Source organism: Myripristis murdjan, chromosome 1 (genome assembly GCF_902150065.1).
Source record: "Myripristis murdjan chromosome 1, fMyrMur1.1, whole genome shotgun sequence".
Classification (NCBI taxonomy): Eukaryota; Metazoa; Chordata; class Actinopteri; order Holocentriformes; family Holocentridae; genus Myripristis; species Myripristis murdjan.
The window spans coordinates 16097721-16123024 of NC_043980.1; the positions used below are offsets into that span (position 1 = coordinate 16097721).

At 41.8% G+C, this 25304-nt stretch overlaps 1 protein-coding gene across 1 annotated transcript in view; it reads right to left on the reverse strand.

The window, feature by feature from the left end:
* Window positions 1-25304, reverse strand: part of mast1a (microtubule associated serine/threonine kinase 1a) — a 73451-nt gene that overhangs the window by 43393 nt on the left and 4754 nt on the right. Inside the window, exon 2 of the mRNA XM_030050358.1 lies at window positions 19582-19610. Within this exon, the coding sequence (XP_029906218.1) occupies window positions 19582-19610 (29 nt within the window). The remainder of the gene's footprint in view (window positions 1-19581; window positions 19611-25304) is intronic.

Here is a 25304-nt window from a genome sequence, read left to right on the forward strand (position 1 = left end):
CAACTCCTGCAATGCCCAGAATGCGTAAACTCCGGAAGAGCTGAAGTGAAAAACTGCAGCACATAGATCATAAGGCAACGGATTTACTGCAGACTAACATTTCAAAGCCAGGTGTACATAATGTCTTTTCAACAACAGAGCCACTACAATGCAATGACAATTACCAATATAAAAAACTGGATGGACTTTTTACTGCAGCATATGGATTGTTGCTTAGTTCAGCTTCACTGATTCATGATTGCGCTATTCTGACGGCACCAAGTGGGTCTTCACGCAACAGATTTTAGGTTGGAGCCTGAGGATTTTCTTTACTTCATGTCCCAGAATGCCCTTCATCAGTCCCAAGAGAGAACGGGTGTGGACCTGTTGCATTTTAGCTGTTGGTTTCAAGCACAGTTTTATGGAACAGCAGTGATATTGACAGCAAGAGAGCAATGTTTTTCCTGTCAAGAAAAAAGCACAACTAGTTTCCTTGGGCTATGTCACTGTCTTAATATTATTACTGTCAAGATATAGGCTTATATATGTTTACATGTGCAGTGCTAAAGTCGCATTCTGTAAGCAGCAACCAGGAGTGTCAAAACATCAGGTGTATTGATTTTGCTGCACAAAATCAAATGGCCAGTTATGCATTAAAGGTGCTCAATGTAGCTTCTCTTGCAAACACATTTGATTTTGTCTCTGTTCAAAATGTGTGTCCATGAGGCCTAACCTAAATGTTGAGTGTCTTTCCTCCCTCATGAGACAATTGCAAAGCCTTACTTTGGAAAATTCTGTAAGTTGCATTGCTTACATCACCATGTGTAATATAACATGTTGCCACCATGCTCAGGACTTCCTAGAAATAAGGTCTATTATTGTACACAACACATGGACATGGTTTTCCTCTTTGCACCGTAGCGCCACCAGTGGTCATAAACTACATCAGGTACCTTATAATATACCTTATACCTTATAATAATCTCTGCTCTGCATGTGCTTTGCTTATATGCACTATCTTTGCCACTCTGTCTAAAATTGGCTAATTATTTGTGGAAAAATACACTACATACATAAATAAATACATAAATGCACTACCATGCAAAAATGTTAACAGTGCTACTGTTTAAAGGTGGGTTTCCTTTCAAAGACTTATTCCCCACTCCTTCATTTGTTTATATTTTTCTTTTATCCCTCAGTCTTTACTCCAAAACGGTTGCACTGCATATTGTAGGGATACATTTAACATGTTCCCCTCATATCCCCGCTCTGCCTCTCAGATCACTTCCGCCCTGATGATAAGGAGAAATTCACAGCAGCAGCAGTAAGTGAAGGTTACAAGGACAGGAGCTATAGGTATTTGCATGTGCTTGACAAACATGGACTCACTTGACTGGGAAAGAGAAGATGACAAAAGAGGTGGGAATGTGTTGCTGGGAGGCGGGATGTGTGTCTCTGTGTGTAAATGTGAGTGACGGCTCATCCTCTCAATCTGATGCAGAAGATGTGCACGTGTGTGCGCGTGTGTGTTAGCATGCTGTGAATTGACATTTTAAGATAGTAAATCTTGGGCTGCCTCTAGTTTTGTTGTCAAACACACCGACAGGGCACAGCCAAGCATTTCTGCACAACATCAGGCAGTACCTTTTCATCTTTTTTTCTAAGCAGATGGTGTTATTGGCTCAGCCTCATTCAATCATTCATTTATGCGTAAACGAATGATAGAATCCTGAATCTAAAGCCGAAGCCTTGGAGGAAATGAGATATTTCAAACCTGTCCTGATACAAATGGGTTAATTAAGAACAAATTCTCCCTATCCATAATGAATTGACCAAGAGGGAAGATGAAGAGGGACAGGAGGGCGAGAAGGAGGAGGAAGTGAAGGGGAATGTACAATGTTACCATGGCAACACATTTAGAGTTGCATTCAAAAGAAGGAAACGCTGCAACATCTCCAACTGGTTTCTTCATTTTCCCTAGAGCCCTCTGTGACACACACACACACACACATACACACACACAAAACTTTAGTTATTTGGTAAATTAAAACCAACATTTGTGAGCATCAGACTGGATCGGCTCTGATCTCTGGCTCCATAAAAAAAAAAAAAAAAAAAAAGATTTCACCCTGCGATGCAGCGCACAGGGTGCACCAGTGTCGGCTCAAATGGTGTTTCTGTGCTGCTGAGGTTGTGTGTGTTTATGTGAGCGCCAGCGTGCATGTGTGTTTCATAATCCATCATAATCCATTGTGTAATCCATCATGCAGGTTCAATCTGTATGTGACAGAGGAGTACTAGTGCGGTGTGTAATACTGTCAGTCAGATCGAGTGTGATTCATCGGGGTCAATAACACATGCTGCTGCTGTGTGGGCCTTGGCTGATGGCCGCCGGGGCCGAGGTGAAAGCTGTGAGTGTGGCCACAGTGTGTGTGAGAGAAAAATACAATGCGAGAGAACGAGGAAGTGTGTGCATTCAAAATATGTTTGTTTGCACCTGCTTGACTCAGAGTCAAAAGGCGCACAGTGAATCGATGTATTTTTGTGTTGTTTTTCTTATATTTTTTTATCAGTTTAGCGCAGGCTGTTCTTCTTACCGAACACCTCCACACTGGCAAACAGTGACAGGAGAGAGAGGAAGAGCCAGGGCAGGGGGGAAAGAACAGAAAGAAAGAAAGAAAGAAAGAGAGAGAGAGAGAGAGAGAGAGAGATTGCTGACACAGTGACACAGCAATCGTAAAAGGAAAGATGACATATACAACGCCAAAGGTAATCTAAAGAGAGAGAGAGAAACAAAAACTGCAAGGTACAATCTCACTCACACACACACTCTCACACACATACACACACACACACACACACACACACACACACAGAGACACAGACACACACGCTCACACAGACACAGATGTGACGGCCAAGAGGGACCCCTGACTGTGTCTCTGCTCCCAGTAAGGAGCCCAGGCCTGTCATTGGCTATGAGGCTGCAGTCTGCCCGCTGTGGGAGGATCAGAGGTTAAATCTGTGGTAATGACTCGTGCAGAAGCTTTGACGAGCAATTATCCCCCTGCAGGTCCTTGCCTGGCACAGGGCCATTAGAATTCCACACACACACACACACACACATACAGGCACACACACACATACACACAGTGTGGCACCCATAACACTGACCCAAAAAAATGAACAGAAAAAACTGTCCATACACACAACAGCGGTAAAACTAATACAAACAAAAAAACCTTTGCAACTACTCATAATAATCCTGTATTTAATGCTTCCCTGATACAGCTCCGCATTTTCAGGAAAGACAGATGACTGTCCTGATAGTCAGTGAAGCTGCAGTTAGATGTGCCTGTTAACAAAGTGGAGTCATTTGAAAAGATAACAAGATTATAGTAAGTATTTCCATAAAGGTGCTCCAAGCAGTAGGCCTGTCTCATTTGTAAGGAAGCCTCCAATCACAACCAACCTTCTTTATTAGGAAACTATTTCGTTCAAAAGTTATAAATGCACAGGAGTCATTTTAGGAGAAGTTAGATGGTTGGACTATAACCGTTAAACACATTTATGCTTCTGTCTATTGCAGTTGCCTGTGCACCACTGAAGGTGGAAGATTCAGCACAAATGAACATCTCTTGGACTCTTTTTGAAATACACGATACTCCGTGCACATAAAACAGCTTCAGAGTTGCTGAAAAGATTATTTTTTCACTTTGATGAAGCTAGGCTAATGACTCCCATAGACTTCAAGTCTTTATGCTAAGCTAACACGAACAGGAACCGAATCACTGGACGTACAGAGGCGAAAATGGTATCGATCTTGTCTCAGTCTGGGTAAGACAGAAAAAGGTTGGAGTATTCCTTTAAGTTACTGATGGTAGGATGACTAGCAGCTATGCTCGGTAAGTTACTTTTCAGTACAACCAGTTTTTGGGTCATTGCAGAGTCTTCTGGGATATCCTATCAGTCAGTGTTTCCTTATTTCATCAAATCAAAGAACCTGCTGTAATTAGGAAGCCCTCTCTTCTGTAATGAAACAGTCCTGAGCGGCAGCCATATTTCCTAAAAATGCTACCTAACTGGGAAGCTTCCTTGCAAATAAGAGGACACTTGTCTTATCAGCCACAATTTATTTTTAATAAATATTTTGTTCAAATACTAGCACACACAGCGATGATTTGTCTTCTTGACACATTATATGGGTCGAATCATTGCATTCTGTCTGGCAGGTACATCACTAAAGATTTGGTTTCACTATATTGATTTAGCCAACCTCTACGCTTAAATTTTATCGGAAATTTTGACTGAAAATTGAATGAATTTAACCTAAGAATAAGTTCAAACTTTGCCAATGAAAGCACAACTCATACTGTCATACTGTGGTTTTATTACTCCCTCACCCGCTCTTATCATTTCCTTTTTAAATAAAGTCTCAATTACCCAACTCCCCTGCTTCCATTATCTTCATTCACATCAATTAGATACATTTACAAGCCAAGGACAGAACACTCTCTCATCTAAGTGCACATGCTAACACCATCACGTCCCCCACCACCCGACACAGACACACACACACACACACACACACACACACACACACACACACCAATCAGATAGTGTTCAGATAGTGTTTAACTGTATTATGGCTCTACGGCCCCTCTTAATTATTTCCTAAATTACTTCTTGTTGGGTGCCTGTCGTCTCCTCTTCTCCTGCTGAGCGGCGTCCACAAACACAAAGGCCTCAGACGGTGAGGCGTTCAAGTACAGCGGCTCCATATTAGACAAAATCAATTAAAGGAAAAGGCCGATTCAAAATGACGAGCCGCCTCTTACAGCTACACGGCACAGTCAGTTTCATATTCACTCTTAAAACTTTATTTTTCTTAAAACGAGTGAAACAACCTGCCAGTGGGATGAGATAATGCCACATGTTTCTGATGCTAATCAACTTGTTTCCACATCATTTTTTTGATAGTAGAGGGCTGATCTGCTTTATTCTGCCTTTGTTAAACATATTTATGATCATTCCTGAAACAAGTGAAACTGCACTGGAAACCATAGATTTTTTTCACTTGTTTAAAAAAAGATTTTAACGCTGAATATGAGACGAGCTTGTGGAGATGGAGATTTTTTTTTTTTTTTGCAAGGTAGAAGTGCTGTGTGTGTGTGTGTGTGTGTGTGTGTGTGCGTGCGTGCGCGTGTGTTGTCTGACCATAAGCGATAATCCATTTGCATGTACATCACCCGTCTATGACAGGTGTGAGTACGTGCTTGCGCTTGCATAATGTGTGCATCTAGTGGATTATTAACTGTGCGTGTGTGTGTGTGAGAGAGAGAGAGGGAGGGAGAGAGAAGGACAGCAGTGTGTGTTTGTGTGTGTGTGTGTGTGTGTGTGTGTATTGTGTCTGTCAGTCAGCAGTGTCATCTTCTGCTCTAAGTGCTGACTCACAGGGCACACAGGACACCAGACCTTTGTGATCGTTACACCATCGATCCAGCCAGGCTCACTTCCTGTCAGGTGCCATCTCCCTGTCATTCCCACAAGACCTCTTAAAGGCAAGTGCATGTTTACAGCTGAGTGAAATGGTATGGAAATGGAAGGGGATAAAATGCTGCCCCTTTAAAAAGCGTCATGATCTAACTTGCGCAACATCTTTAGTTTTTTCCTGCCGGTGTCTGCCAATCCACTGGGATTTAGATGTAATACAGTCTTGTATCCCCAACTTGGGGAAACCATGTGTGGATTTAGCTGTTACCAAGCATGAGACACTCAGACAGAAAACTGGGAGACTGAGAGGGTGATTGCGAGATGCTGGCAGGCAGCAGGTGACAGAGAGAAAGCTGGATAGGTGATGAAAATAAGAAAAGTAAAAGATGAGAGAAAAAAAATGAGTGACAGGATGAAACTAGGAGAAAGAACCACAGCTCCGTTTTGGAATTAGGGGTTGCTGAGGGCGTCAGTCACATGTCTTTCTTGTTGCTACGCAATGTAATCTAGAGAGACATAAATAGAGGTTTTGACTGCTATTTCCCGAGAAAGAGAGGTAAAGCAGGGACAACGATCAGAGACGAAGAAGGCAAGAAAATGAGTAACAACCGTAACTTTGCAGAGTAACTGAACTTGCGGAATAAATAACATTTCAAGAATGAGGATAACAAAAAGAGCGAGGCAGAGGATTGAGGTCACGGAGGAAAGATGAAAAACTGAGTCAACCAGCAATCTCAGCCAATTCAGCTGATTACTGGAAAACATCAGCAATTTTGATGAATCATGTAGTGGGTAAGAGGTAATACTCCAGTCAAAGTGGCACGTGGAGCTGCTTTTACATTCAATAAAAGAAGTAAATACGTTTGGTGCGACCCCTTGTTGATTGATTAAATGACAGGATGGCAATGTTGCCTTACTATATGACTGACGGCAAAGTGAGGATATCACCAGAATCCATACTTAGTACCTACCAAGTCAACATCAAAATTACTAGCATTAAAATACTAGTGTGTTTAGTATTGGTAAAATAGACACAACTTGATACCTCACTCTGTGACTCAGTTTTCCTACTCTAATGCAGCCTTGACCTCTATGTTTAAATACTTGAGAAACTGTTTTTAAAGTTGTAGTCATTCTTCCAGGACTGCAAATCAAAATGAAAGCCCTTAATCGTGACATTGGTATTTATTGTTACAGCAGGACATTTCATACAGCTCCTCTGATTTGAACTGTATAATCTGTTGCCTTGCTTTGTTTTCTTCTTGAGGTCTAAAGGCCGGTGTGGGACTCTTATTCTTATTCTAATGTAGCCTTGATGATCAAAAATGAAAGTTTATGTTTACTTGGTCATAGTTAAAGAAAACTTTTGAGTAAAGAGGTGTGTGCTGAATGGGATGGGTATCGAATCAGGTCTTGAGGACTGTGGGGTTTCACTGGTATTGGTATTGTGGCATCTGAACCGCAAAGTTAGCTGGCAGACAAAGAAGCTATCGGTCTAAATTACTTGTTGGATGACAAATTGGTTGGATGACTGGCCTGCTGGCTGATAGTCAGCTTGATTGTCTGTCTGGCATGGGGACAGCGTGACTGGGTGCTTAACAAGCTCAAAGGATGGCTAGCTGGTTTTGTAGCAGACTGGCTGGCTGGCTGAATATCAGAACAGCTCACTGACTGACTGACTGACTGACAGACTGACTGACAGACTGGCCAGTTGATGGAATTACAAAGTGACACTGAAGTCTGTCAGGGTCCGGAGAGGTTGTCTAATCTACTCACCAGGGAGCCCGGCTCAAAGGCTTCACATCTGGGGTGCTGTCCCCGAACCTGGCATGCTCCATTTTAGCTAGGACAAGGAATTTAAAAGCCTATCACTCTTTATTTTTCTCATGATGGCATATGCAAAATTAGTTTTGGTGACTAAACTACACAAATGCAACAGGTTTTCAATTATGATTAAAGCAAATTATAATAGAGACACAATCCAGAATCAGATGGTCAGGGTGTGATAATTATCTTGACCATCAACTTGGTCTAAAATGCGTAACCACTCATAGTCAGGCTCACCCGCTGTTATCATTACAAATACTGGAGAAACACAGGTTGTGTTCACGAATATGGCATAACAACATTTACTGGTCTCAAACGAGATGCAATCAGACTGCAGTGCACAGAAAACAACAAATATCTACGCCTCTATTTTAGTCACCTCTCTCCTTTCCAGTCGAAGGTGTTGTCAGATGTCCTCTAAAGGTGTGAAAGTGTATCCTCAGGCAGAGTGACACAGCAAGAAGATGTGACAGTGCGATGACCTGTCTGGATCTGTCTATATGTGTCTCTATTTCTCTTCTGCTGTTTTCCTGATTGCCTGTGTCAGAGTCTCTGGCTTGCTGTTTTTGTCTAATGGAGGGATCTCAAATCTCTGCAGTCAGGAGACCTGAGAAGTGCTATATGAAACACTATGATCACAAAATTTTACTTTGTTCCTACAATGACCTTATCCGCAGCAAATGATCCGTAGCTGCCACCTCACAGAGAATAAAACACATACTTCAGTGAACAGCACTCATTTGCATGAATGGAGTCTCACAGCATGTCTAATAGACATTAAAATGATTTAATCTGATTACGGCTAATGTATATGGATAAGCCACTGAGGCCACAGCTTTCATCACTTAGGCGCAAGTTAGAGTAGATGTGGCAATATAGCTTAACTCAGTCTAACGTCTGGCATAATACTCTTCAACTCCCACTCCAAATCATGATAGCAATGTGTTTAAACAAGCCTCAAGAAGTGCCAACATGACTTCACTGCAAATTAAACACAGCCTTGCATTTCTGGGACTAGAAAAGTCTTTAGTTTGTGAATCGCTTAAACCAAATACATGGTCCACCAAACCAAATGCATGGTAATCTGTGCTTAATACATCGGATGTCTATGATAAAATAGTCTCGCAACCTTTTGATAGACAGAGCAATGTGAAAAAAAAAAATTGTCAGGGTCAACTCAACTTACCATAAAATCCAATCTGTATGATATTATACTATCGCATGATAAAATTTGAATACTCTTTTCTGATTGGCCATAGAGCGTGCATTAAAACTGTGCACGGCACACACAGTTCAGCTCAAGTTTAATCACCATTCTAAATTCATCCGCTACCCAACTTGTAACCATAGCAACATTAAAAAGCACAGCTGTCAAAGCTCGTTATCAGCTGCCGCAAGCACAGCTGAGTTATTGACTTGGTCCAAGAATTATTCCTTGTCATGACAACAGCAAGCTCTTGCCTCATAATCTTTTGATTTTGAGCAAAACTTTCACCACACATTTGTGAATGCTTTTATTGCACATTGTTGGCAAATGAGCATGGTAGCGGGATAATCAATGATCCCTTACTTAAATCAGCTGTAAAGAGTGTTTTGAACTGGAAAAAAATAGGTCCTTATTTCACAAAATGATGCAGCTGCAGACATTGTCTAATCATTCATTTTGGCACAGTGTTTAGGCTGCACGGGTTTGCAATGACAGTGCAGGATGTCATATCAACACCTGCTCAGCATCAAAATGTTTGAGTTAGGATGGGTAGCACTCCACTTCACTTCCCTATTCCTCCATTAATAATGTGGCACGCTGCGTTTGAATTAAAATTCAAAGATTATAGCATGACTTAGCTTCTCAATAGTCCCATTAACTAAATGAGTCCGCACAAACTGTTATGTCACTCTTGCACATTAACAGTTTGACAGTGGCCCTTGCGCATAAATCCAACCAATCCGAATGCAACAAGGTCCCTTAGTAATTACATAAACCTAAATACACAGCGTACACACAGGAGGTCTAATGAGGAGAGTATTTATCTGGCAATTGAACAAGGAATTTCTAGTGATTAAACCGCATTCATTCTCACGTTGGCAGGCCGGTGGTTATATATAAAAAGTTGCGTTAGCATGTCATCATAACATCAAAGGGGAAAAAAAACAAAAAAAAAAACAGTCTCTATCTTTTGGTTAGGGCCGGCCTGAACGCCAGCCAATAACAGATGGCACTGTCATGCTACACAACAGGAGTAGAGCCTTGAGAGGAGTATCCATATTTAATGCTGCACTTTCCTATACTGTACTCCACTGTACTGCGTCTTCATATAAGCAGCTCCAGCCAAGCAACCCGACTGGTTAAATGTGCACTCCAAACACGTTTTTTAAGCCCATGCAGTACATCTACAATATCTGCGTTTCATGAACTGGGTGCTAAATAATTAAGGGTAACTAGAGCAAGACAAACCGCTATTTTTCCTTCCTTTCTAGCCGTATTTATGAACATCACATGGAAGTAAACATCGCAGACGAGAATTGCCTTGGTGACCTTTTGCATGAAAGCTGTAACATCACTGAGTACGTGCTTTAGTGTGATTATGGTTCATTTGCTGATGCTAGATAATTGCGGTTCCTGTACAGGCGCAGTGAAGAACTTCCTCTCAGGTTCATTATGAAATGTCAATTCATTACGTTGCACTGTGTCTTAAAGTGCCTCGGTCCAGCAGCTGTTACACAGATCACTGACCACACCGACTCTAATGGACGGTAGGAGTGCAAAACTTAGATGTCCTCCTTTACTAATTTTATAGCACAGTGAAATGGTTCATTTGTTCATCATTCATCAATGCATCAGCTATAAATTCTGCCAATTCAGTTACATCAATCAGCTAAAAGAAATACATAGAATGAATGGCTCTGACTTTGGCCCAAATCAAAATGAAAGGTATTGGATCAATTCATTAACAATTCTTAAAAAAAAAAAAAAAAAAAAGTAACATTGTGTTGATCTAACAGAACACTACAAAATAGTTATTACTGATTTTTTTTTTTTTTTTTTTTTTTTTTTTTTAGAATTAATAATGTTTAAGAAATTGTTTTCTCTCATTTTTTCACATTTCAGAGGAATAAGGACAGTCTTGCATGCAATTCCACTCCATTAAATATACTGCATGTATATTTAATGGAGAAAAAAATTTTGCTTCAAGTATTGAATTTAATCGTTGACTCGAATCATGTTTTACAACCCCAAATCCCAAAAAGAAAAAACGTTGTTAAATCGATTCACCAATTGATGAATAATGAACCAAACTGAACTCTTAAGCCAAAGATTCACACAACTATTTTATATCTGAGTTGAATAGGCAACAAAAGCATCAATTCAATGAAGTTAGCATATAGGCTAACACTGCAGAAACAGCATGAGGACATTATGACCTGCTATGACTCAACAACAGACTAAGCAGTGTTAATCTGATGGGTTTTAGAGGGTTTTTGTTTTGCTTCACATTTGGAGAACTGGGCAAGAGCACTCTGTGCCATCCTGAGTGGGATAACATGTACTGTGCACCGCGTATGAGTTGGATAACATTTTACTCTCATGTTCTTGGCGAGAAAACCACAGAGACATCCACCACTTGTTTGTCATCCAGCTCCGGTCCCTTCATGTTCCTCTCCCGTCTCTCTAGTATCTACCTTTCATGTTCTCAAAAGTCAAAAAAAAAAAAAAAAAGAGTGGAGAGGAGAAAGTAAGAGGGGAAGGAGGGAAGCAGACAGACAGACAACAAGATGGAGGGAGAGTGCTGTAGTGCTCTATCGTCATGGGCTCAGTTAACCCCAGTGGGCTACTCTTAAATGTAGGCTGAGACACTACCTCAGGCTCTGCCTTTCATCCCACCTCGCTCCCTTCTCGCTAACTCTCTCCCTCCCTGATTTGTTTCCTTGTGTCTCCAGCACTTTCTGTCTTTTACCTTCTCTCTCTCTACCTCGCTACCTCTCTCTACCTCTCTCTATCACTCTCTTCCTTTAGCTCGATCTATTTGGGAGTGGGCTCAAAGCATCATGTCTCTAATTGCCAGAGATCAGACAGCCCTGAAAGCACAGTTTGCAAATACACACACACACACACACACACACACACACACACAAAAATAGACACACACACTCACAAGCACAGACACACAATACAAAGAGAGCAACATTAAAAACAGACAGTAAAAAGGAGAGAGAGAGAGAGAGAGAGAGAGAGAGAGAGAGAGAGAGAGAGAGAGAGATCCAAATCAGAGATAAATAACTTCATGCAAATTTAGAACTCAGAATTAAGCAGATGCACACCCACGCACAGAGACACACGCAGACACACACACACACTGCTGTGTGTGTATTAATACCAACACAGTGATAATCCGCAGACATGAGCCGAGGATGTCAGATGGAAAGATGAACACAGTGTCACACTACTGGTATAGACACATATACATGGCAAACAAGGTAAATACACACACACACACACACACACACACACACACACACACACACACACTTCTGTGATATGCACACAAAAAAGAAAAACAATCATATTGCACATGCTAAGCTTATGCATACACACACAAGCACACAACACTCTGCATGGCAATCACACATGTCTATACTCATGAGCAAACACTCCCTTGAACAAACATGTGCACACATCCTCCCTCCGTCTATCACTTTGTCTTCCTCTCTCACACACTCGCATACCAGTGTGGAGCAAGACAGGTTGTGTGAAGGAGGTGTTATCTTTTGCCATATAGAGCCGGCTGCTTCCCCAAGTCACTTTCCCTGAGACTCAGACTCAGACTCAGACTCAGACTAATCCTCCTGTGAGCAGATGAGCTCAAGCCAGCAAGAACGAGGCGCCGCAGGAGGGACTGAGGAGTCTGTGGACTGTTCATGAAGGGGAGAGAGACAGACAGAGGGAGAGAGACAGGGAGACAGAAGGAGAGAGGGCGAAAGGTGCAGGGAGACAGGCAAGGCGAGAGAGAGAGAGATGAAAAGAGACACTGGGGATAATTGAGGAGGCAGTTGAAGGGACAGAGTGAGCAAGGAGAGACGGGTGAACGGAGAGAGGAGGACGGGGAAATAAGAGCAGGCAAGAAGGTGGGTAGAAAGAAGGAGAGAGGGGGAACAGTGAGCAGCAAAGAGAGAGGTAATAGAGAAGCACAAATAGATGAGAGGAAAGAATGAAAAGATGGAAGAAGAGAGAGGGAGAGGGAGAGGAAGGAGTTCTCCTGCACCAAGCACACGGCGCTACAGCACAGCCCAGTATTGGCTCTCCACCACAGAAGCACTCCCTTGACAGCGACAATAATGCCTTCACTTCATAATGCTATCTCTGGCACACAGGCCACTGGCCAAGCACACACACACTTTCTAATGTGTCTGCATGAGCGTGCGTGCGTGCGTGTGTGTGTGTGTGTGTGTGAGTGAGCACGTTTATGCCTGTAGGTGTGTCAGCGTCGGTCACAGAAGGTGAGTGGCTTGTATGCATGCATGAGAACACGTGTCATGTCGTGCTGGGTGTGTGCATGTGTGTGTGTGTGTGTGTGTGTGTGTGTGTGTGTGTGTGTGCTCACAATCTATAATCTAGAGCAGATTAAGTCCTTGTGACATGTGCACCACCAGCATACAGCTTCAAAAGGGAGATATAAATACAGTCATCCAACACACACACACACTTTAATAAATATACACATGCATATAAACACACATACACTAAAGCTCAGTGCATGTTCAAAATAAAAGCCCTCAATGCACATACTAATATAAAAATAAAGCAAATACTTGCATACACATAAACACACACCATGCATGTTCATAGATTGAATGCACTCAAGACTTACACACGCACGTAAACACACACCATATTGGCAGAGCCAAATGGAGACAGAGGGACAACTGTGACACGGCATGGTAGCTGGCAGGGACGACGGAAATATTGGAGGAACACACACACACACACACACGTCCGCACAACAACAATTACTAGCAATAGCAGGGCACCACATCGGTCACAACGATTACACAGAGACATTTGTTGCCGTTACCTTTTGGTGCGTCGAAACATGTTGCTAGCAGCAGAGGCTGTTTTGGCAGATGCACATGAGAGCGGCTGAGCCCCCGCACACAAACACACAAACACACACAGGCAGTCAAGAGGCAGCGATTACACTCCACACCAGCATGGCAGCCTCCGCTGGCTAGTTAAACAGACACATACATACTCTCCGATGTCTTGCTGTTATCTCTGCACGAGTGTGTGTGTGTGTGTGTGTGGTGCCAGATGAGAGTGTGTGTAAGAGAAAAAGAGGAAGGAGGAAATGATTATAAAGACTTGGAAATGTCAGCTGTGTCACAGGCAGAGAAAATGAGAGTATTAAAGAGAGGGAGAGACAGAGACAGAGAGAGAGAGAGAGAGAGAGAGAGAGAGAGAGAGAAAGAGAAAGAGAGAGGAGGGGAGAGGAGAGAGAGAGGGAACAGACTGCCTAGCATCCCTCTCGGAAGGAGACAGGATTGTGGGGCTGCTCTCAAGGGTATCATGCCAAGCCAGGAAGTGTAGCGCGACAGAGCAAGACAGGAGGGAGGGAGAGGGAGAGAGAGAGAGAGAGAGAGAGAGAGAGAGAGAAAGAGAGAGAGCCTATTTGAGGAGAGATGAGTGAGCAGTGAACTGTGGACTAATGTAAATGTGAATGACAAGACAGAGGAACAGAAAAGGAGAGACAGGAGACAGGAGGGGAAAGGCATTGACAGTTGGTCTGTACATGTGTACGTGTGTGTGTGTGTGTGTGTGTGTGTGTGTGTGTGTGTGTGTATGTTACAACACACACGAGCACGATGACATTAACACAGTCAGAGGATGGGTGACACTTTCAAATACATGGCTATTCACATCTCCTTGCTCTCTCTCTCTCTCTCTCTCTCTCTCTCTCTTTCTTTCTCTCTCTTTCTGTGATATGCCATATTGAATGAGCTCTACCATCATTTATTTGCCCTAGATATCACAGGAGCTGTACAATGCTGCCATACCCAGCCAAGGGAGATGTCATATTTGCATGTGTGTGTGTGTGTGTGTGCGTGCGTGTGTGCACATGTGTAAGCTCCTCTCCTTTCCTGTGAAACAAATCCACCAAATGTTAAAGCTGACATGGGGTGACAGTTGCACAGCAGTGCTGAGGGGAGTAATTCAATAATGGATGCTGTCTCTAATGTGGGAGTCGGGATGGATGAAATATACATGGGTAGAAGGGGAGGGGGGGCGGGGGGGCATATCACTGAGACACTGCGGGGGGTTATGGACAGTGATGGGTGGCATGATATGATGGAGGACGATGTCTTGCGCATGTGTACATGTGTGGAGATACATGTGTGAGAGCAGTTTTTTTTCCCCTTGTCTGCCCGGGTTTTCTGAACAGTATTTACCCCCCAACAACATAATATGTGACACCCCGCTTGTCCTTTTAGGGCTTTTTATCTCATCCTGTTATGAATGCACAGCCACACAAGACTCCAGCTCCACCCACTGGAGGAACTGTGTGGAAAATGCTCCAGCACTGATATATGCAGGGCGCAGGGAAGGAAAAATGACAGAGTTGAGTGTCAGCTTCCAGTTCTGCCCTGCCGTCCCATCTGCCACCCTGCAGTGAAGGCCAGGGGTCATGGACTGGGGACACTGCCCTCACAGCAGGCAGGGACATGAGTGCATGCACACAAATCATGCACACATATGGTGCCTTCATGTGCTGGTCAGAAAGCAGTATTTCAGACTCATAAAGTTCATAAATATGAACTATGAAGTCTTTGTGGTCATGATTGGAAACATATAGCCAGTTAGCTAGCCCGATATATAGTCTATTATCCTCGTAACATTTTCTCCCATTGTAAAAATGATCAAAGTGTATGTATCCATGTTTAAACTCTGATTTTTAAATTTTCTCTTAAGTGACTTCAAAGTTAGATTTTTTTTTTCAGTACTGTACAACAATGGCGCATGTATGTTATGTATCTGCTGGCTGCAATGCCTCACTGAAGCTACATCACAAGTGAGTGAAATATTCCAACTCAAGACACCACCGGCTGCACCGTTGGATCAAACAGAAAATATCTAGAGGTCTTGTGCACCAACTGATACACATTTCCCTGTAATCCAGCAGGATAATTTGGTATCTTTGGAAACCACTGGACTACCACTACAACTTAAAGTACAGTTCTGTAGGTCAGAACAAAGGTCGGCCAACAGTAATACATCTAAGCAAATACTGATGACATAATCAGTAGCCATTTAGAAAAATAAAGAATTGTCACTGTCACTGTTTTCCTCCACTATACTGAAAGGGTAAAAGTCATCTAAATTGCGAAACGTGTATTAATTTTTTTTTTCCGAAGCGCTGACTTGTAATCAATTCATTACAAAAGGAAGAGATAAACACATGAGAATATGCCCAAACAGACTAAGACAGAGTATATTTACACACATTACTAATTCAAAAAAGGTACACATAGATGCACATGTAAACACTCACTCACACACAGAGGGAGAGAGAGAGAGAGAGAGAGAGAGAGAGAGAGAGAGAGAATCCACTGCAGGTATGACTGAACACAATAAGGCAATAATTGCCACATAGCGCCCCGGCCCAGTTAAGATGCAGATGGAAAATTGACTAGACAACCACACACATGCATTCCAAAAAAAAAAAAAAAAAAAAAAAAACATTACTGAGCTGTACACAGGGAATTATGCAAATGTTTCACATTTGCAACATCCCACATGCAATTACCAGAGCCCTCTGTGTAGCAATAACAGTTTACATGATAAACAGACCTGTGTCAGAGTTGGGTGGTTCACATTTTGTTCACATGGAATAAAAAGTGGTAAGCCAAAAGTAAAATAAAGTAGTGTGGTTCTGGTCTGCAGCAATTTCAAGGATTTCAAGGGTTTCAACACTCCAGATGATGAAAGTGTAAGCATCCTGTGGAAAATTACACCTCCCTCTACTTTCAAAGGCAATTCAGGATGCAGTTTCAGCTGACATAAGACACTTTTCCAAATTCTGCCTGATTTTTGGGGAGCTTTTAGGAGCAACAGCCAACCGCAAATCCAATTTTAAGAATAGACGGGAAAATTCACCATTCATTTCAATAAGAGTGTGTATACACTATATATCTTTTCTCATGTCTATTTCCAATAACAAGCCTGTGTAGGTGTAGTAAATTCATGGCATATTTCTCAGTCATATTGTCGTGGGAGACACAAAGAGAAAGTGAGAATAGGAAAGTGTGTGAGTGAAAGAGTTTGAGAGAGAAACAGAGACACAAGCGAAACAAAGCAAGGATGTGGTATTCAGCACCATGGACAGTGACACACACACACACTCAAAGATACTACAACTCCACAACATTACTGCAGTGTAGGTATGAGTTTTTCATAGGAACAATAAGGATTAGTTTTCCTGACTTCCTGCCTTTTTTTTTTATTTTTTATTTTTTTTATTTTTTTTTTTTTTTGATGATTCTAAGTCTTACTATCTCATGTTTCCAAGGCTTCAGTGTTTACATCTGGCTTTCAATGCAGTAAGGCATTGAGAAAATTAGTATCCATTTAAAAGTAGTTTCCTGTGTTTCAATGCAAAGTCACACCTCACTGAAATATGATATACTTACATGTGTTAACGTGAGCACATGCGACATTCAACTCGGTATCGTTTTTTTATTCATACATGTCAGCTAAATGCTATCTAGCTCTTCCATGATTCCATTGATCCAGTTGAATAGGTAAGGCTTTCAGTCTGGTCCTAAGGGACCCACAGACACTCATTCAAAGTGTCATTTCAAAGTCTCCTTTGTGACAAACAGAGAAACTGGTGAACATGAATCCTTCAGCAACTCCACACAACACTCATGTAGCAACACCATTTATTTTCACCCCACTCCCTGCCCAGTCAACACACCAGATATCACAACACAGGCAGCGAAGGGCCAAATAAACACTTGCTGAACTGTGGGGGGGCAAAAAGTGAGGAGTGGAAATTACTTCTGCGGCAGCTACCCATTCATCGCAGAGCACATCACGAGACACTCAACAGCCACACATTTCTGTGTTCTCTGTTTAGACGCAGCTGATTTTGCCACCAAAATATGAATAACTGGTGCATCTTAAAAGCCAGGCCACCTTAACTGAGCCTGGTTATGTTAGCCTAACCAATTGTTGCTAACCTCGGGGTTAATTTTAAGCAAGAAAGATGGGAACTTGGCTTGCGTCTTGAGGTGTGGTAGCATTTATTCACTGACAAACAGCCTAAACTGTACATGTATTGCTCTGCTTCTGCTCAGCTCACCAACCTCAACGTCTCTGTGTCTATCTGTTGATTGCACACTCACTACACACACAACCTTTGCACTGCTAAGCTATCCCTTAAAGGAGGTAGGCGATAGGCTCAGCTAGCTCCTGATAGCCAACATATTTGTCCAATCGCCAAGCCCATGCTAGACTTCATAAAATAGCCATCACAAGTAATATAGCTAATATACACTTTATGGACAAAAGTATTGGACCACTTACACAGGTATTGGTCCCTCTTCTCCCCTCTTCTATAAGATTTTGGAGTGTGTCTGTGGGAATTTTTGCCCATTCATCCAGAAGAGCATTTGTGAGGTCAGACACTGACATTGGACAAGAGGGCCTGGCTCAAAATCTCAAATCTGTAACTTTATGTGGTCTGCCACATGGTGGCTGAGTTGCTGTGGTACCTAAACAATGTCACTTTGCAATAACACCACTTACAGTTGATGGTGGATGGTGGGTGATGGTGCTTGATTTTATACACCTGTGGCGATGGGACTGAATGGAGCACCTGAATTCAATGATTAAGAGGTGTGTCCCAAAACTTTTGCCCATATAGTGTGTCTTTCACAACAGCAGGAAATGCTTTCATACATTCAAATATTTTCTCTAGTGAACAAAACTTCACCTACATTAATATGGTATCTCCTTTTTCCCCATGTTTTCTTCACCCAAACTATAAAAGTCTCTCTCTTCTGCCGACATGTTACTGAGTCAGCAGAGAGGGAAAACAGTCCAGTTTGCATTACCTGGATGGTGTATTGGTCTACACTCTCCTTACACACACAATATTGTGTTCTACATAACCTTCATGCTCTGGGCGTGGAGGTCCATGCTTGTGTGTGTGTGTGTGTGTGTGTGTGCCTGAATACCATGTGGTTGGAGGTTTTGTTTTTGTTCAGGGACCCACTTTGCTCACTAGCACCAATATCTTTAAGTAGTGGCTGCAAACTCCATTGGTCATCTTTAAGACACAAAAGAGACAGTTTTTCCTGCAAGCTGTCTACTCTGGTAATGAACACTGAGACTACATGTCAGGACACCATGGTGGCTCAGTGCTCCTATTATTGTTCACTGTTTAGTACCTTAATAAAGCGGAAATAATAGCTTAACTTGTTTCTGCTACACATCATGCACTGCCTCACTCATTTCTCTGCCGCCCTACTCCAAGGAGAAAACAGGTCTTTGAGGTCACGGCTCTGCTTTCCTGCAGCTAAACCTCCATTGCACAGCTCATTGGTGCAACAGATTGGACTAAGAGAGAGGCTCCAAGGGTGAAACGGCTCATGCATGGCCAAAACGTGCCACAATATCACGATGGGGCTCCTACTGTGGCCCTGACGTAAAGAACCACAATTATTCCATGAAACGCTGGAGACGGGTTAGACTACAAACGCCTTCATTGTTTAGATATTTTATCATTTGTCTACTGTTAATTTTTTTCTGGTGGCATTTAGTGGACTTGTTTGAGGCACTGAAGCTTATTTCTTTGTTTCTTGTATATGTGTATTTGTCTTGTTCTAGAAAGAGTAACTGTAATGTGCATCCTAACACAATAAACTAAATTCATCTATTAAACAGCCCAGTTTGCACCACAGCTCCACCTGATGATTTAGCAGATTCCTTGATTTTCCTTGAGAGCACAGTGCTCTAACTTCCATAACATTCCATAAAATCTTGGGAACGATGGAAATCCCCGGAAGAACGTACAGCTTATTTTTTTACAGGGTGTGCCTCTCCCTTGTTAAAAAAAAAAAAAATGTCACACACAGACAAGATAACTCATCTGAAACTTTTGGGGGTACTTGCGCACAAAGAAATACACTGTGTAGCCCTCAGAAAAGCATATATGTACACACATATAGAGAAATCACACACACACACACACACATTCACACAACTAATATAAATTGTGATCTTACCTGCTGCTTTTTCGGGGCAGGGGCAGATCCTTCTAGGGAGAAAGAGAAAGCGAGGCAGAAAAATTGGAGAAGGGGGAGAGCAGACACATAAGACTGGTTAGATCAGTTTTATATATCATGTACACATACTGCCATATTGTGACTTTTCACTCTATTTGTTACTGGGAAGACGCAGAGGGTTGTGCTGTAACTTTGGAAGTGTAGTAACATAATTACAACATAATTATGAATGCAAAATAATCATGAATCAGTGATTACCATAACAACTCTAATGGTCCAATTTCAGTGCTGTTTCATTATAAAACATCGACAATAGCAGCAATTCAGTTAAAGACCGACACAAATTAAATTAACTGTACCAGTGTAATGAACAGAATTCTCTATTGTTATTGTTGGCATCTGTTGGCATCTGAATATCTGTGAAAAATTGGAAATGTAATGTAAAATCCCTTATGCTTTATTGAAATATTTTTAGTGCTTGTTTTCTTTCCTTATTTGAATGTGGTTCCCATTTTTATCTGCACCTTATACATTTTACTACTCCTTTTTTTATGGCTTTCTGTAAAGCTCTTTTTCAGATAAGCGCTAGCTAGATTATGTTTATTACTTTAATCGTAATTTCTTACAATTTAGTCAAAATACCTGATTTAAAGACCAACCATCAAAATGGGATGAGGTGTATGGTGATCTATGGTCAATATTTTAATTTCTCCCGAACTGGTTAAGGTTTGAGGAGCAGCATGGAAGTCGATCCCTCATGAGCGCTCAGAGACGGCTTCAGGAAACATCAGACAGAACGGAGCCAAAGTCAATTTAAAAATGGTTGCTGCTAAATTTATGACATTGGGACACAACAGCAAGGACTCTGATGTGATTAGGATCCACTGGGATGGATTTCGTGGAGAATTACTCTGCTTGTTGCCCATCTATTCCCAATTTGATTCCGCTTAACACCAGTCCCAGGTAAGATCGAGTTACTGTCAATTTCTATTGTCAGCCTGTCCTGGGCCGCTTATTAAGCAATTTTCTACAGACCAACTGCTTCGCTTTACAGATATCATCATTCGTTTCACTCAGGGAGGGTTTAATCATACAGAGCCATGTCTGTGAAATGAAAGGAATCCGAGGGCGAGGAGTTGAAAACAAACAAAAAGAAGAGAGGAAAAAGGATGAGGGGGAAAAAAAGAGACAGTAATTGGTTTTCCAGAGAAGGATTTCATCCTGTTAGCCCTGCAGAGTCCTGAGTTTCACATCTCTCTCTCTCTCTCTCTCTCTCTCTCACTCACTCACTCACTCTCTCTCTCCAGCTCTTACTCTGTCTCTTTCTCTCTGCATCCCTGTACAAGTAAACAAGCATTACAAAACCCAAACAAAGCCGAGCTGATGAAACATGACTTGACAGTTGGAGCTCCCGTCTCCAAACAAACTCAAAACAAACTCCCTGCCTAAAATCGCCCAGTTTCTTTTGTAGCAGTATGAGATATTAATACTCGTCCTTGATGGAAAATTATGGAAGCTAATGGAGCAGTGGGAACCCTACTGGGCCGCCGAGACGCATGACAATGACTCACACCACGCTAGTAGGGTTTTCCAAAGGCATATTGAAGCAACGATCAGCATTACTACCAACCTGCCAAGCTCCAGCGGAGTAAAAATGATCTTTGTGTAAAAGTGCTTTTTAAGAAACCTTGAGACTCTGCACCATACGCCTGCCGCTACAGGACAGCTGCATTTTTAAACTCGTACGGTGAATTTTCTGCTTATTGTTACTTATTTACATGACTAACTGCATGTCTATTAAAGTTAGTTATTTTTTTTTTTATCATATTTTTAGCCAGCAAGGTCCCCTTGAGATAGGCTACAAGATCTCTACAATTAGTTTCACATAAAAAAAAAGCAATTTAACAAGATAGAGCACATACAATACATAAGGTTTAGGGATTTCTGAGATATTTATATTCATTATGAAAGCATCATGGCCATGTTTTTATAGTTTTTATCTAACAAGGGACAACCTGATTAAATAAAAGGTAAATAAAGCCACATACTGGGGGATTTTCAAAATAATTCTGCTTTGGGATGGAGCATTAATGTAGCAGTAACATAAACAATAAGACTTGGCAATGGCTCAATGTGTACAAAGAGGAGTATATTATTTAATTTTAAAATATACTGATAAGATAGTGGCCTTGAAGAGTAGTTCAGCGGGTTCAGGGCAGAGTGAGCAGGTTTTTTTTCAATGGGAGTGACATCATTCATCACAGTGAGCTCTTTCTGGGACAGCTTAATGAGTTACATCATCAAGAGGAAGTGACCTCAGCCGGGGTGACTCAGACAAGACCCTGCAGGTGTCATGTGTATCTGTGTGTGTGTGTGTGTGTGTGTGTGTGTGCGTGCGTGCGTGCGTGCGTGCGTGCGTGCGTGCGTGCGTGCGTGCGTGCGTGCGTGCGTGCGTGCGTGCGTGCGTGCGTGTGTGTGTGTATGTGTGTGTGTGTGTGTGTGTGTGTGTGTGTGTGGATGATGTTAGGGGTGTGTAATGGACAAAAACCCCACACCTGCTCCCTCTCACTCCTTCTGTCCAATAGGCAGCTACTGTACATGCGTTGCCATGTAACTGGTCACTCAAGTGCTCATGAAGATATTGGCCTCAGTTCAGGTGTATAGTGACCATGACAACCTGTGAAATTCTCAATAAGGCCAAATAACCACTTCCCCCTTAGCACGGAGAAAGACCTTGAGAGCTCCAGGCGTTCAGGCCTGACTTGTAAATGCAAACTGACAGATGTAAAACGAGAAAATGAAGCCAGGAAGAGAGAGGAAGAACCCTGATAGGGTTAACGGACTAACATGGATTTTTACATCACAAAGTTACACGCCTCAGATCACAAAGTAACACAAGTACAGTTGACATCACACCGATTTACCAAGCTGAATGAATGGGCACCGTAGCTCTGTTCATAACATAGACCACATATGTCAAACTCAAGGCCTGTCCCATATGTGGATCTGATGTGGCCGTAATGAAATAATATAACTTCAGCAGACATTATAAGACAATTATTATGTATTATTATGTAGCTGTTTATCTTTTGTTTATGCATTTGTTTTTTTTGTTTTTTTTTTTTTTTTTTTTTTTTGGGGGGGGGGGGGTCACAGGTCAACCTGATGATGTTTGACTTTTTAAATACTTAGTCATATTTTGATCAAATTACTCATGCGGTTTATCATGAAAATATTCATTTTACTGATAGCTGGATTCGAGCGCCAGTGATGTGCATGCGTCAGTAAAAACGTGTCCGACTGTGGATTTCTCTTCAGCAAAATATCAAGTTATTTTTGATGCCATGTGATTAAAATAGTTGTCATTTGAAAGTATTAACGATAGGCTTGCAGATACAATACACCAGAAAAAAGGAATGATGCAGTCGACTCTTTTTATGTCATTTTCCATACTAATCAGTTTGGCTTTACATATTTTTGGGTAGGAATGTTTTATGTAAAGTTCATACATGTGCATGAATCATTACTTTTACAAAGGACATATTCTAAACAAAAGAATGTCCACTGGAAGATTCATAGAGTCATAGACTATATTTTTTTTTGATAAACAAAGAGGAATGCCTTCAAGTATCTCAATAGGAGCATATGTTCAGCAGATGCTCAAATAAACACATCTTGTCATTCATGTTTTTTCTGTTTGATCTTCTTCAGTGCACTGGCCTTCAGCCGTTGTCATTCAGATTGATCACTCTTGGCTTTGATTCAATTTTATGCCTCAGAGTGAAACCTCAATCCGTAGCCTAATCCTTGTGACAATTAAATATATGAAAAGAAGCAGATGGTTGTCTGGTTGTGCCACAACTATATCAAGGAAAATATCAACTGATAAAAATACCCAATGGTTACGCTGGACTAAAACAAATGTGTGGTATCTGATAGGTATATTGCAGCAATCACAGTCATGAATCATCATCATTTTAGACTGTTCATTGATGAAAAACATTTCCTGTCTTCCTGATTACATGTAAGAGCCCTACTGATGATGCATCTTACTGTGCCTCCACACTGGAGGAAGCCATACGCATGCACAAAGACACACACACATCTGCACACTCAAACACAGGTGGGTGCACACAAACATAGATAGGTGCATATACACTCAAATCACTTCAGCTGCCCAGGAAATCTTCCATAACTACAGTTTTATCAGAGGTCAGTAGCTGTCAAATGCTAATTCGTAATTTAAACAAATGGGTTGAAACAGAAGAGTGCCAAAAAAACAAGTGTAATGAAATGCCATGACATTATGTGGGTGTACACTGTATTTACTGTGGATATGCACTCTGCAAAAACGCTATCTGAGAGAGGGAATAAGTGATAGATTTTACACACAGTGTACATTCACACAGATGTGTACGTGCACACTCACCTCCTTTGCACACTGAATTCATTATGCACAACCTCCACGCTATTATCTGCAATTACAAGTAACTGCAAATCATTTCTGTGCTCCTCAGCCCCCTACTCATTTGTGAGTCAGGGCCATTCAAAACAGATTATAACATTATACAACTTTCTCTGCCTAACAAGTGAGAAAAGAGAGCGTCATGTGGTATTTCCATGGCTTCCCTGGCTTATATTTTCCCAGAAAGAAAACAAAGGCAGTTTGGAAAAAAAACAGCCGCCCCTTTTTTGTTAATATGCTGCCACTCTGGCAGAGTTATGAGGCTTATGTTCCACTTCTGCTGCCAAACTGACAGCTGATTGTGAGGCAAATGTCACGAAATGCATTCTTCAGTTTAATTGTCTACCGCCTGTCAAGTTTTGGTTGAATTCATTGGTCGTGGCATGATGGGGTAGATTCATGTAAAATCTCTCTCAAGAAATGTATCACTAAGTACCACTCACAACCTCTATTAATTTCCAATCTTGTGCAAGAATTTCTATATTTTCTCTATATTTTCAGACCTTAATGACTGCTAAATTGCTCTTACTTTGGAAAGTGATGTGTCCATTTTTAAAGGCTGCACAGGCTTCGGTTATCTTGCTCATGGGATTGCATGGAAAGATAATTCCATCCAAGTCCATCTTGAGTTGCTCAAATGCCCGAGGCTATTCTCAAAAATGTTTTTGGCCCAAATCTCTTACTTCTTCCATGTACACTTTGCTCCCTCAGTGCAACACATTAGCCTCTCCTGCAGCAGTATTGACATCAGTGGGACGTTATGAAACAGAAAGAAAAAAAAAAAAAAAAAAAAGCAGTGGGTATGGCAGTGAGTGACAGTGCTTGGCAAAGTGAGCTGGTTCTTCTGGAGTGATCACACTCTTATCCCTAGTGCTTAGCATATTGAAAATGGGCACACTGCCCAGAACAAAATATTGGACAAATTATGCCAGTGTGTGCATGTGTGTGTGTGCGCATGTGTGTGTATGTATGTATGTGTGTGTGCGCGTGCACGCTTGTGTGTGTGTCATAGGCATACTCTATACTTGTGCAAGTGAGAGGCATGAGACATGACTTGTGTTTGTGTGTGTGTGTGTGTGTGTGTGTGTGTGTGTGTGTGCCTCGGCATATGGGTGTAGTGTCAGGATGCTCTGTGCACCTCCAGCTGCTGGGGATGGCATGATAGTCTACACTTTGCCGAGATGAGAAGGACACATCTTAATTAGACAGCCTCTTTCACAGTAAAACAGAGATGCAGCCAAATAAAATGGACTGGACT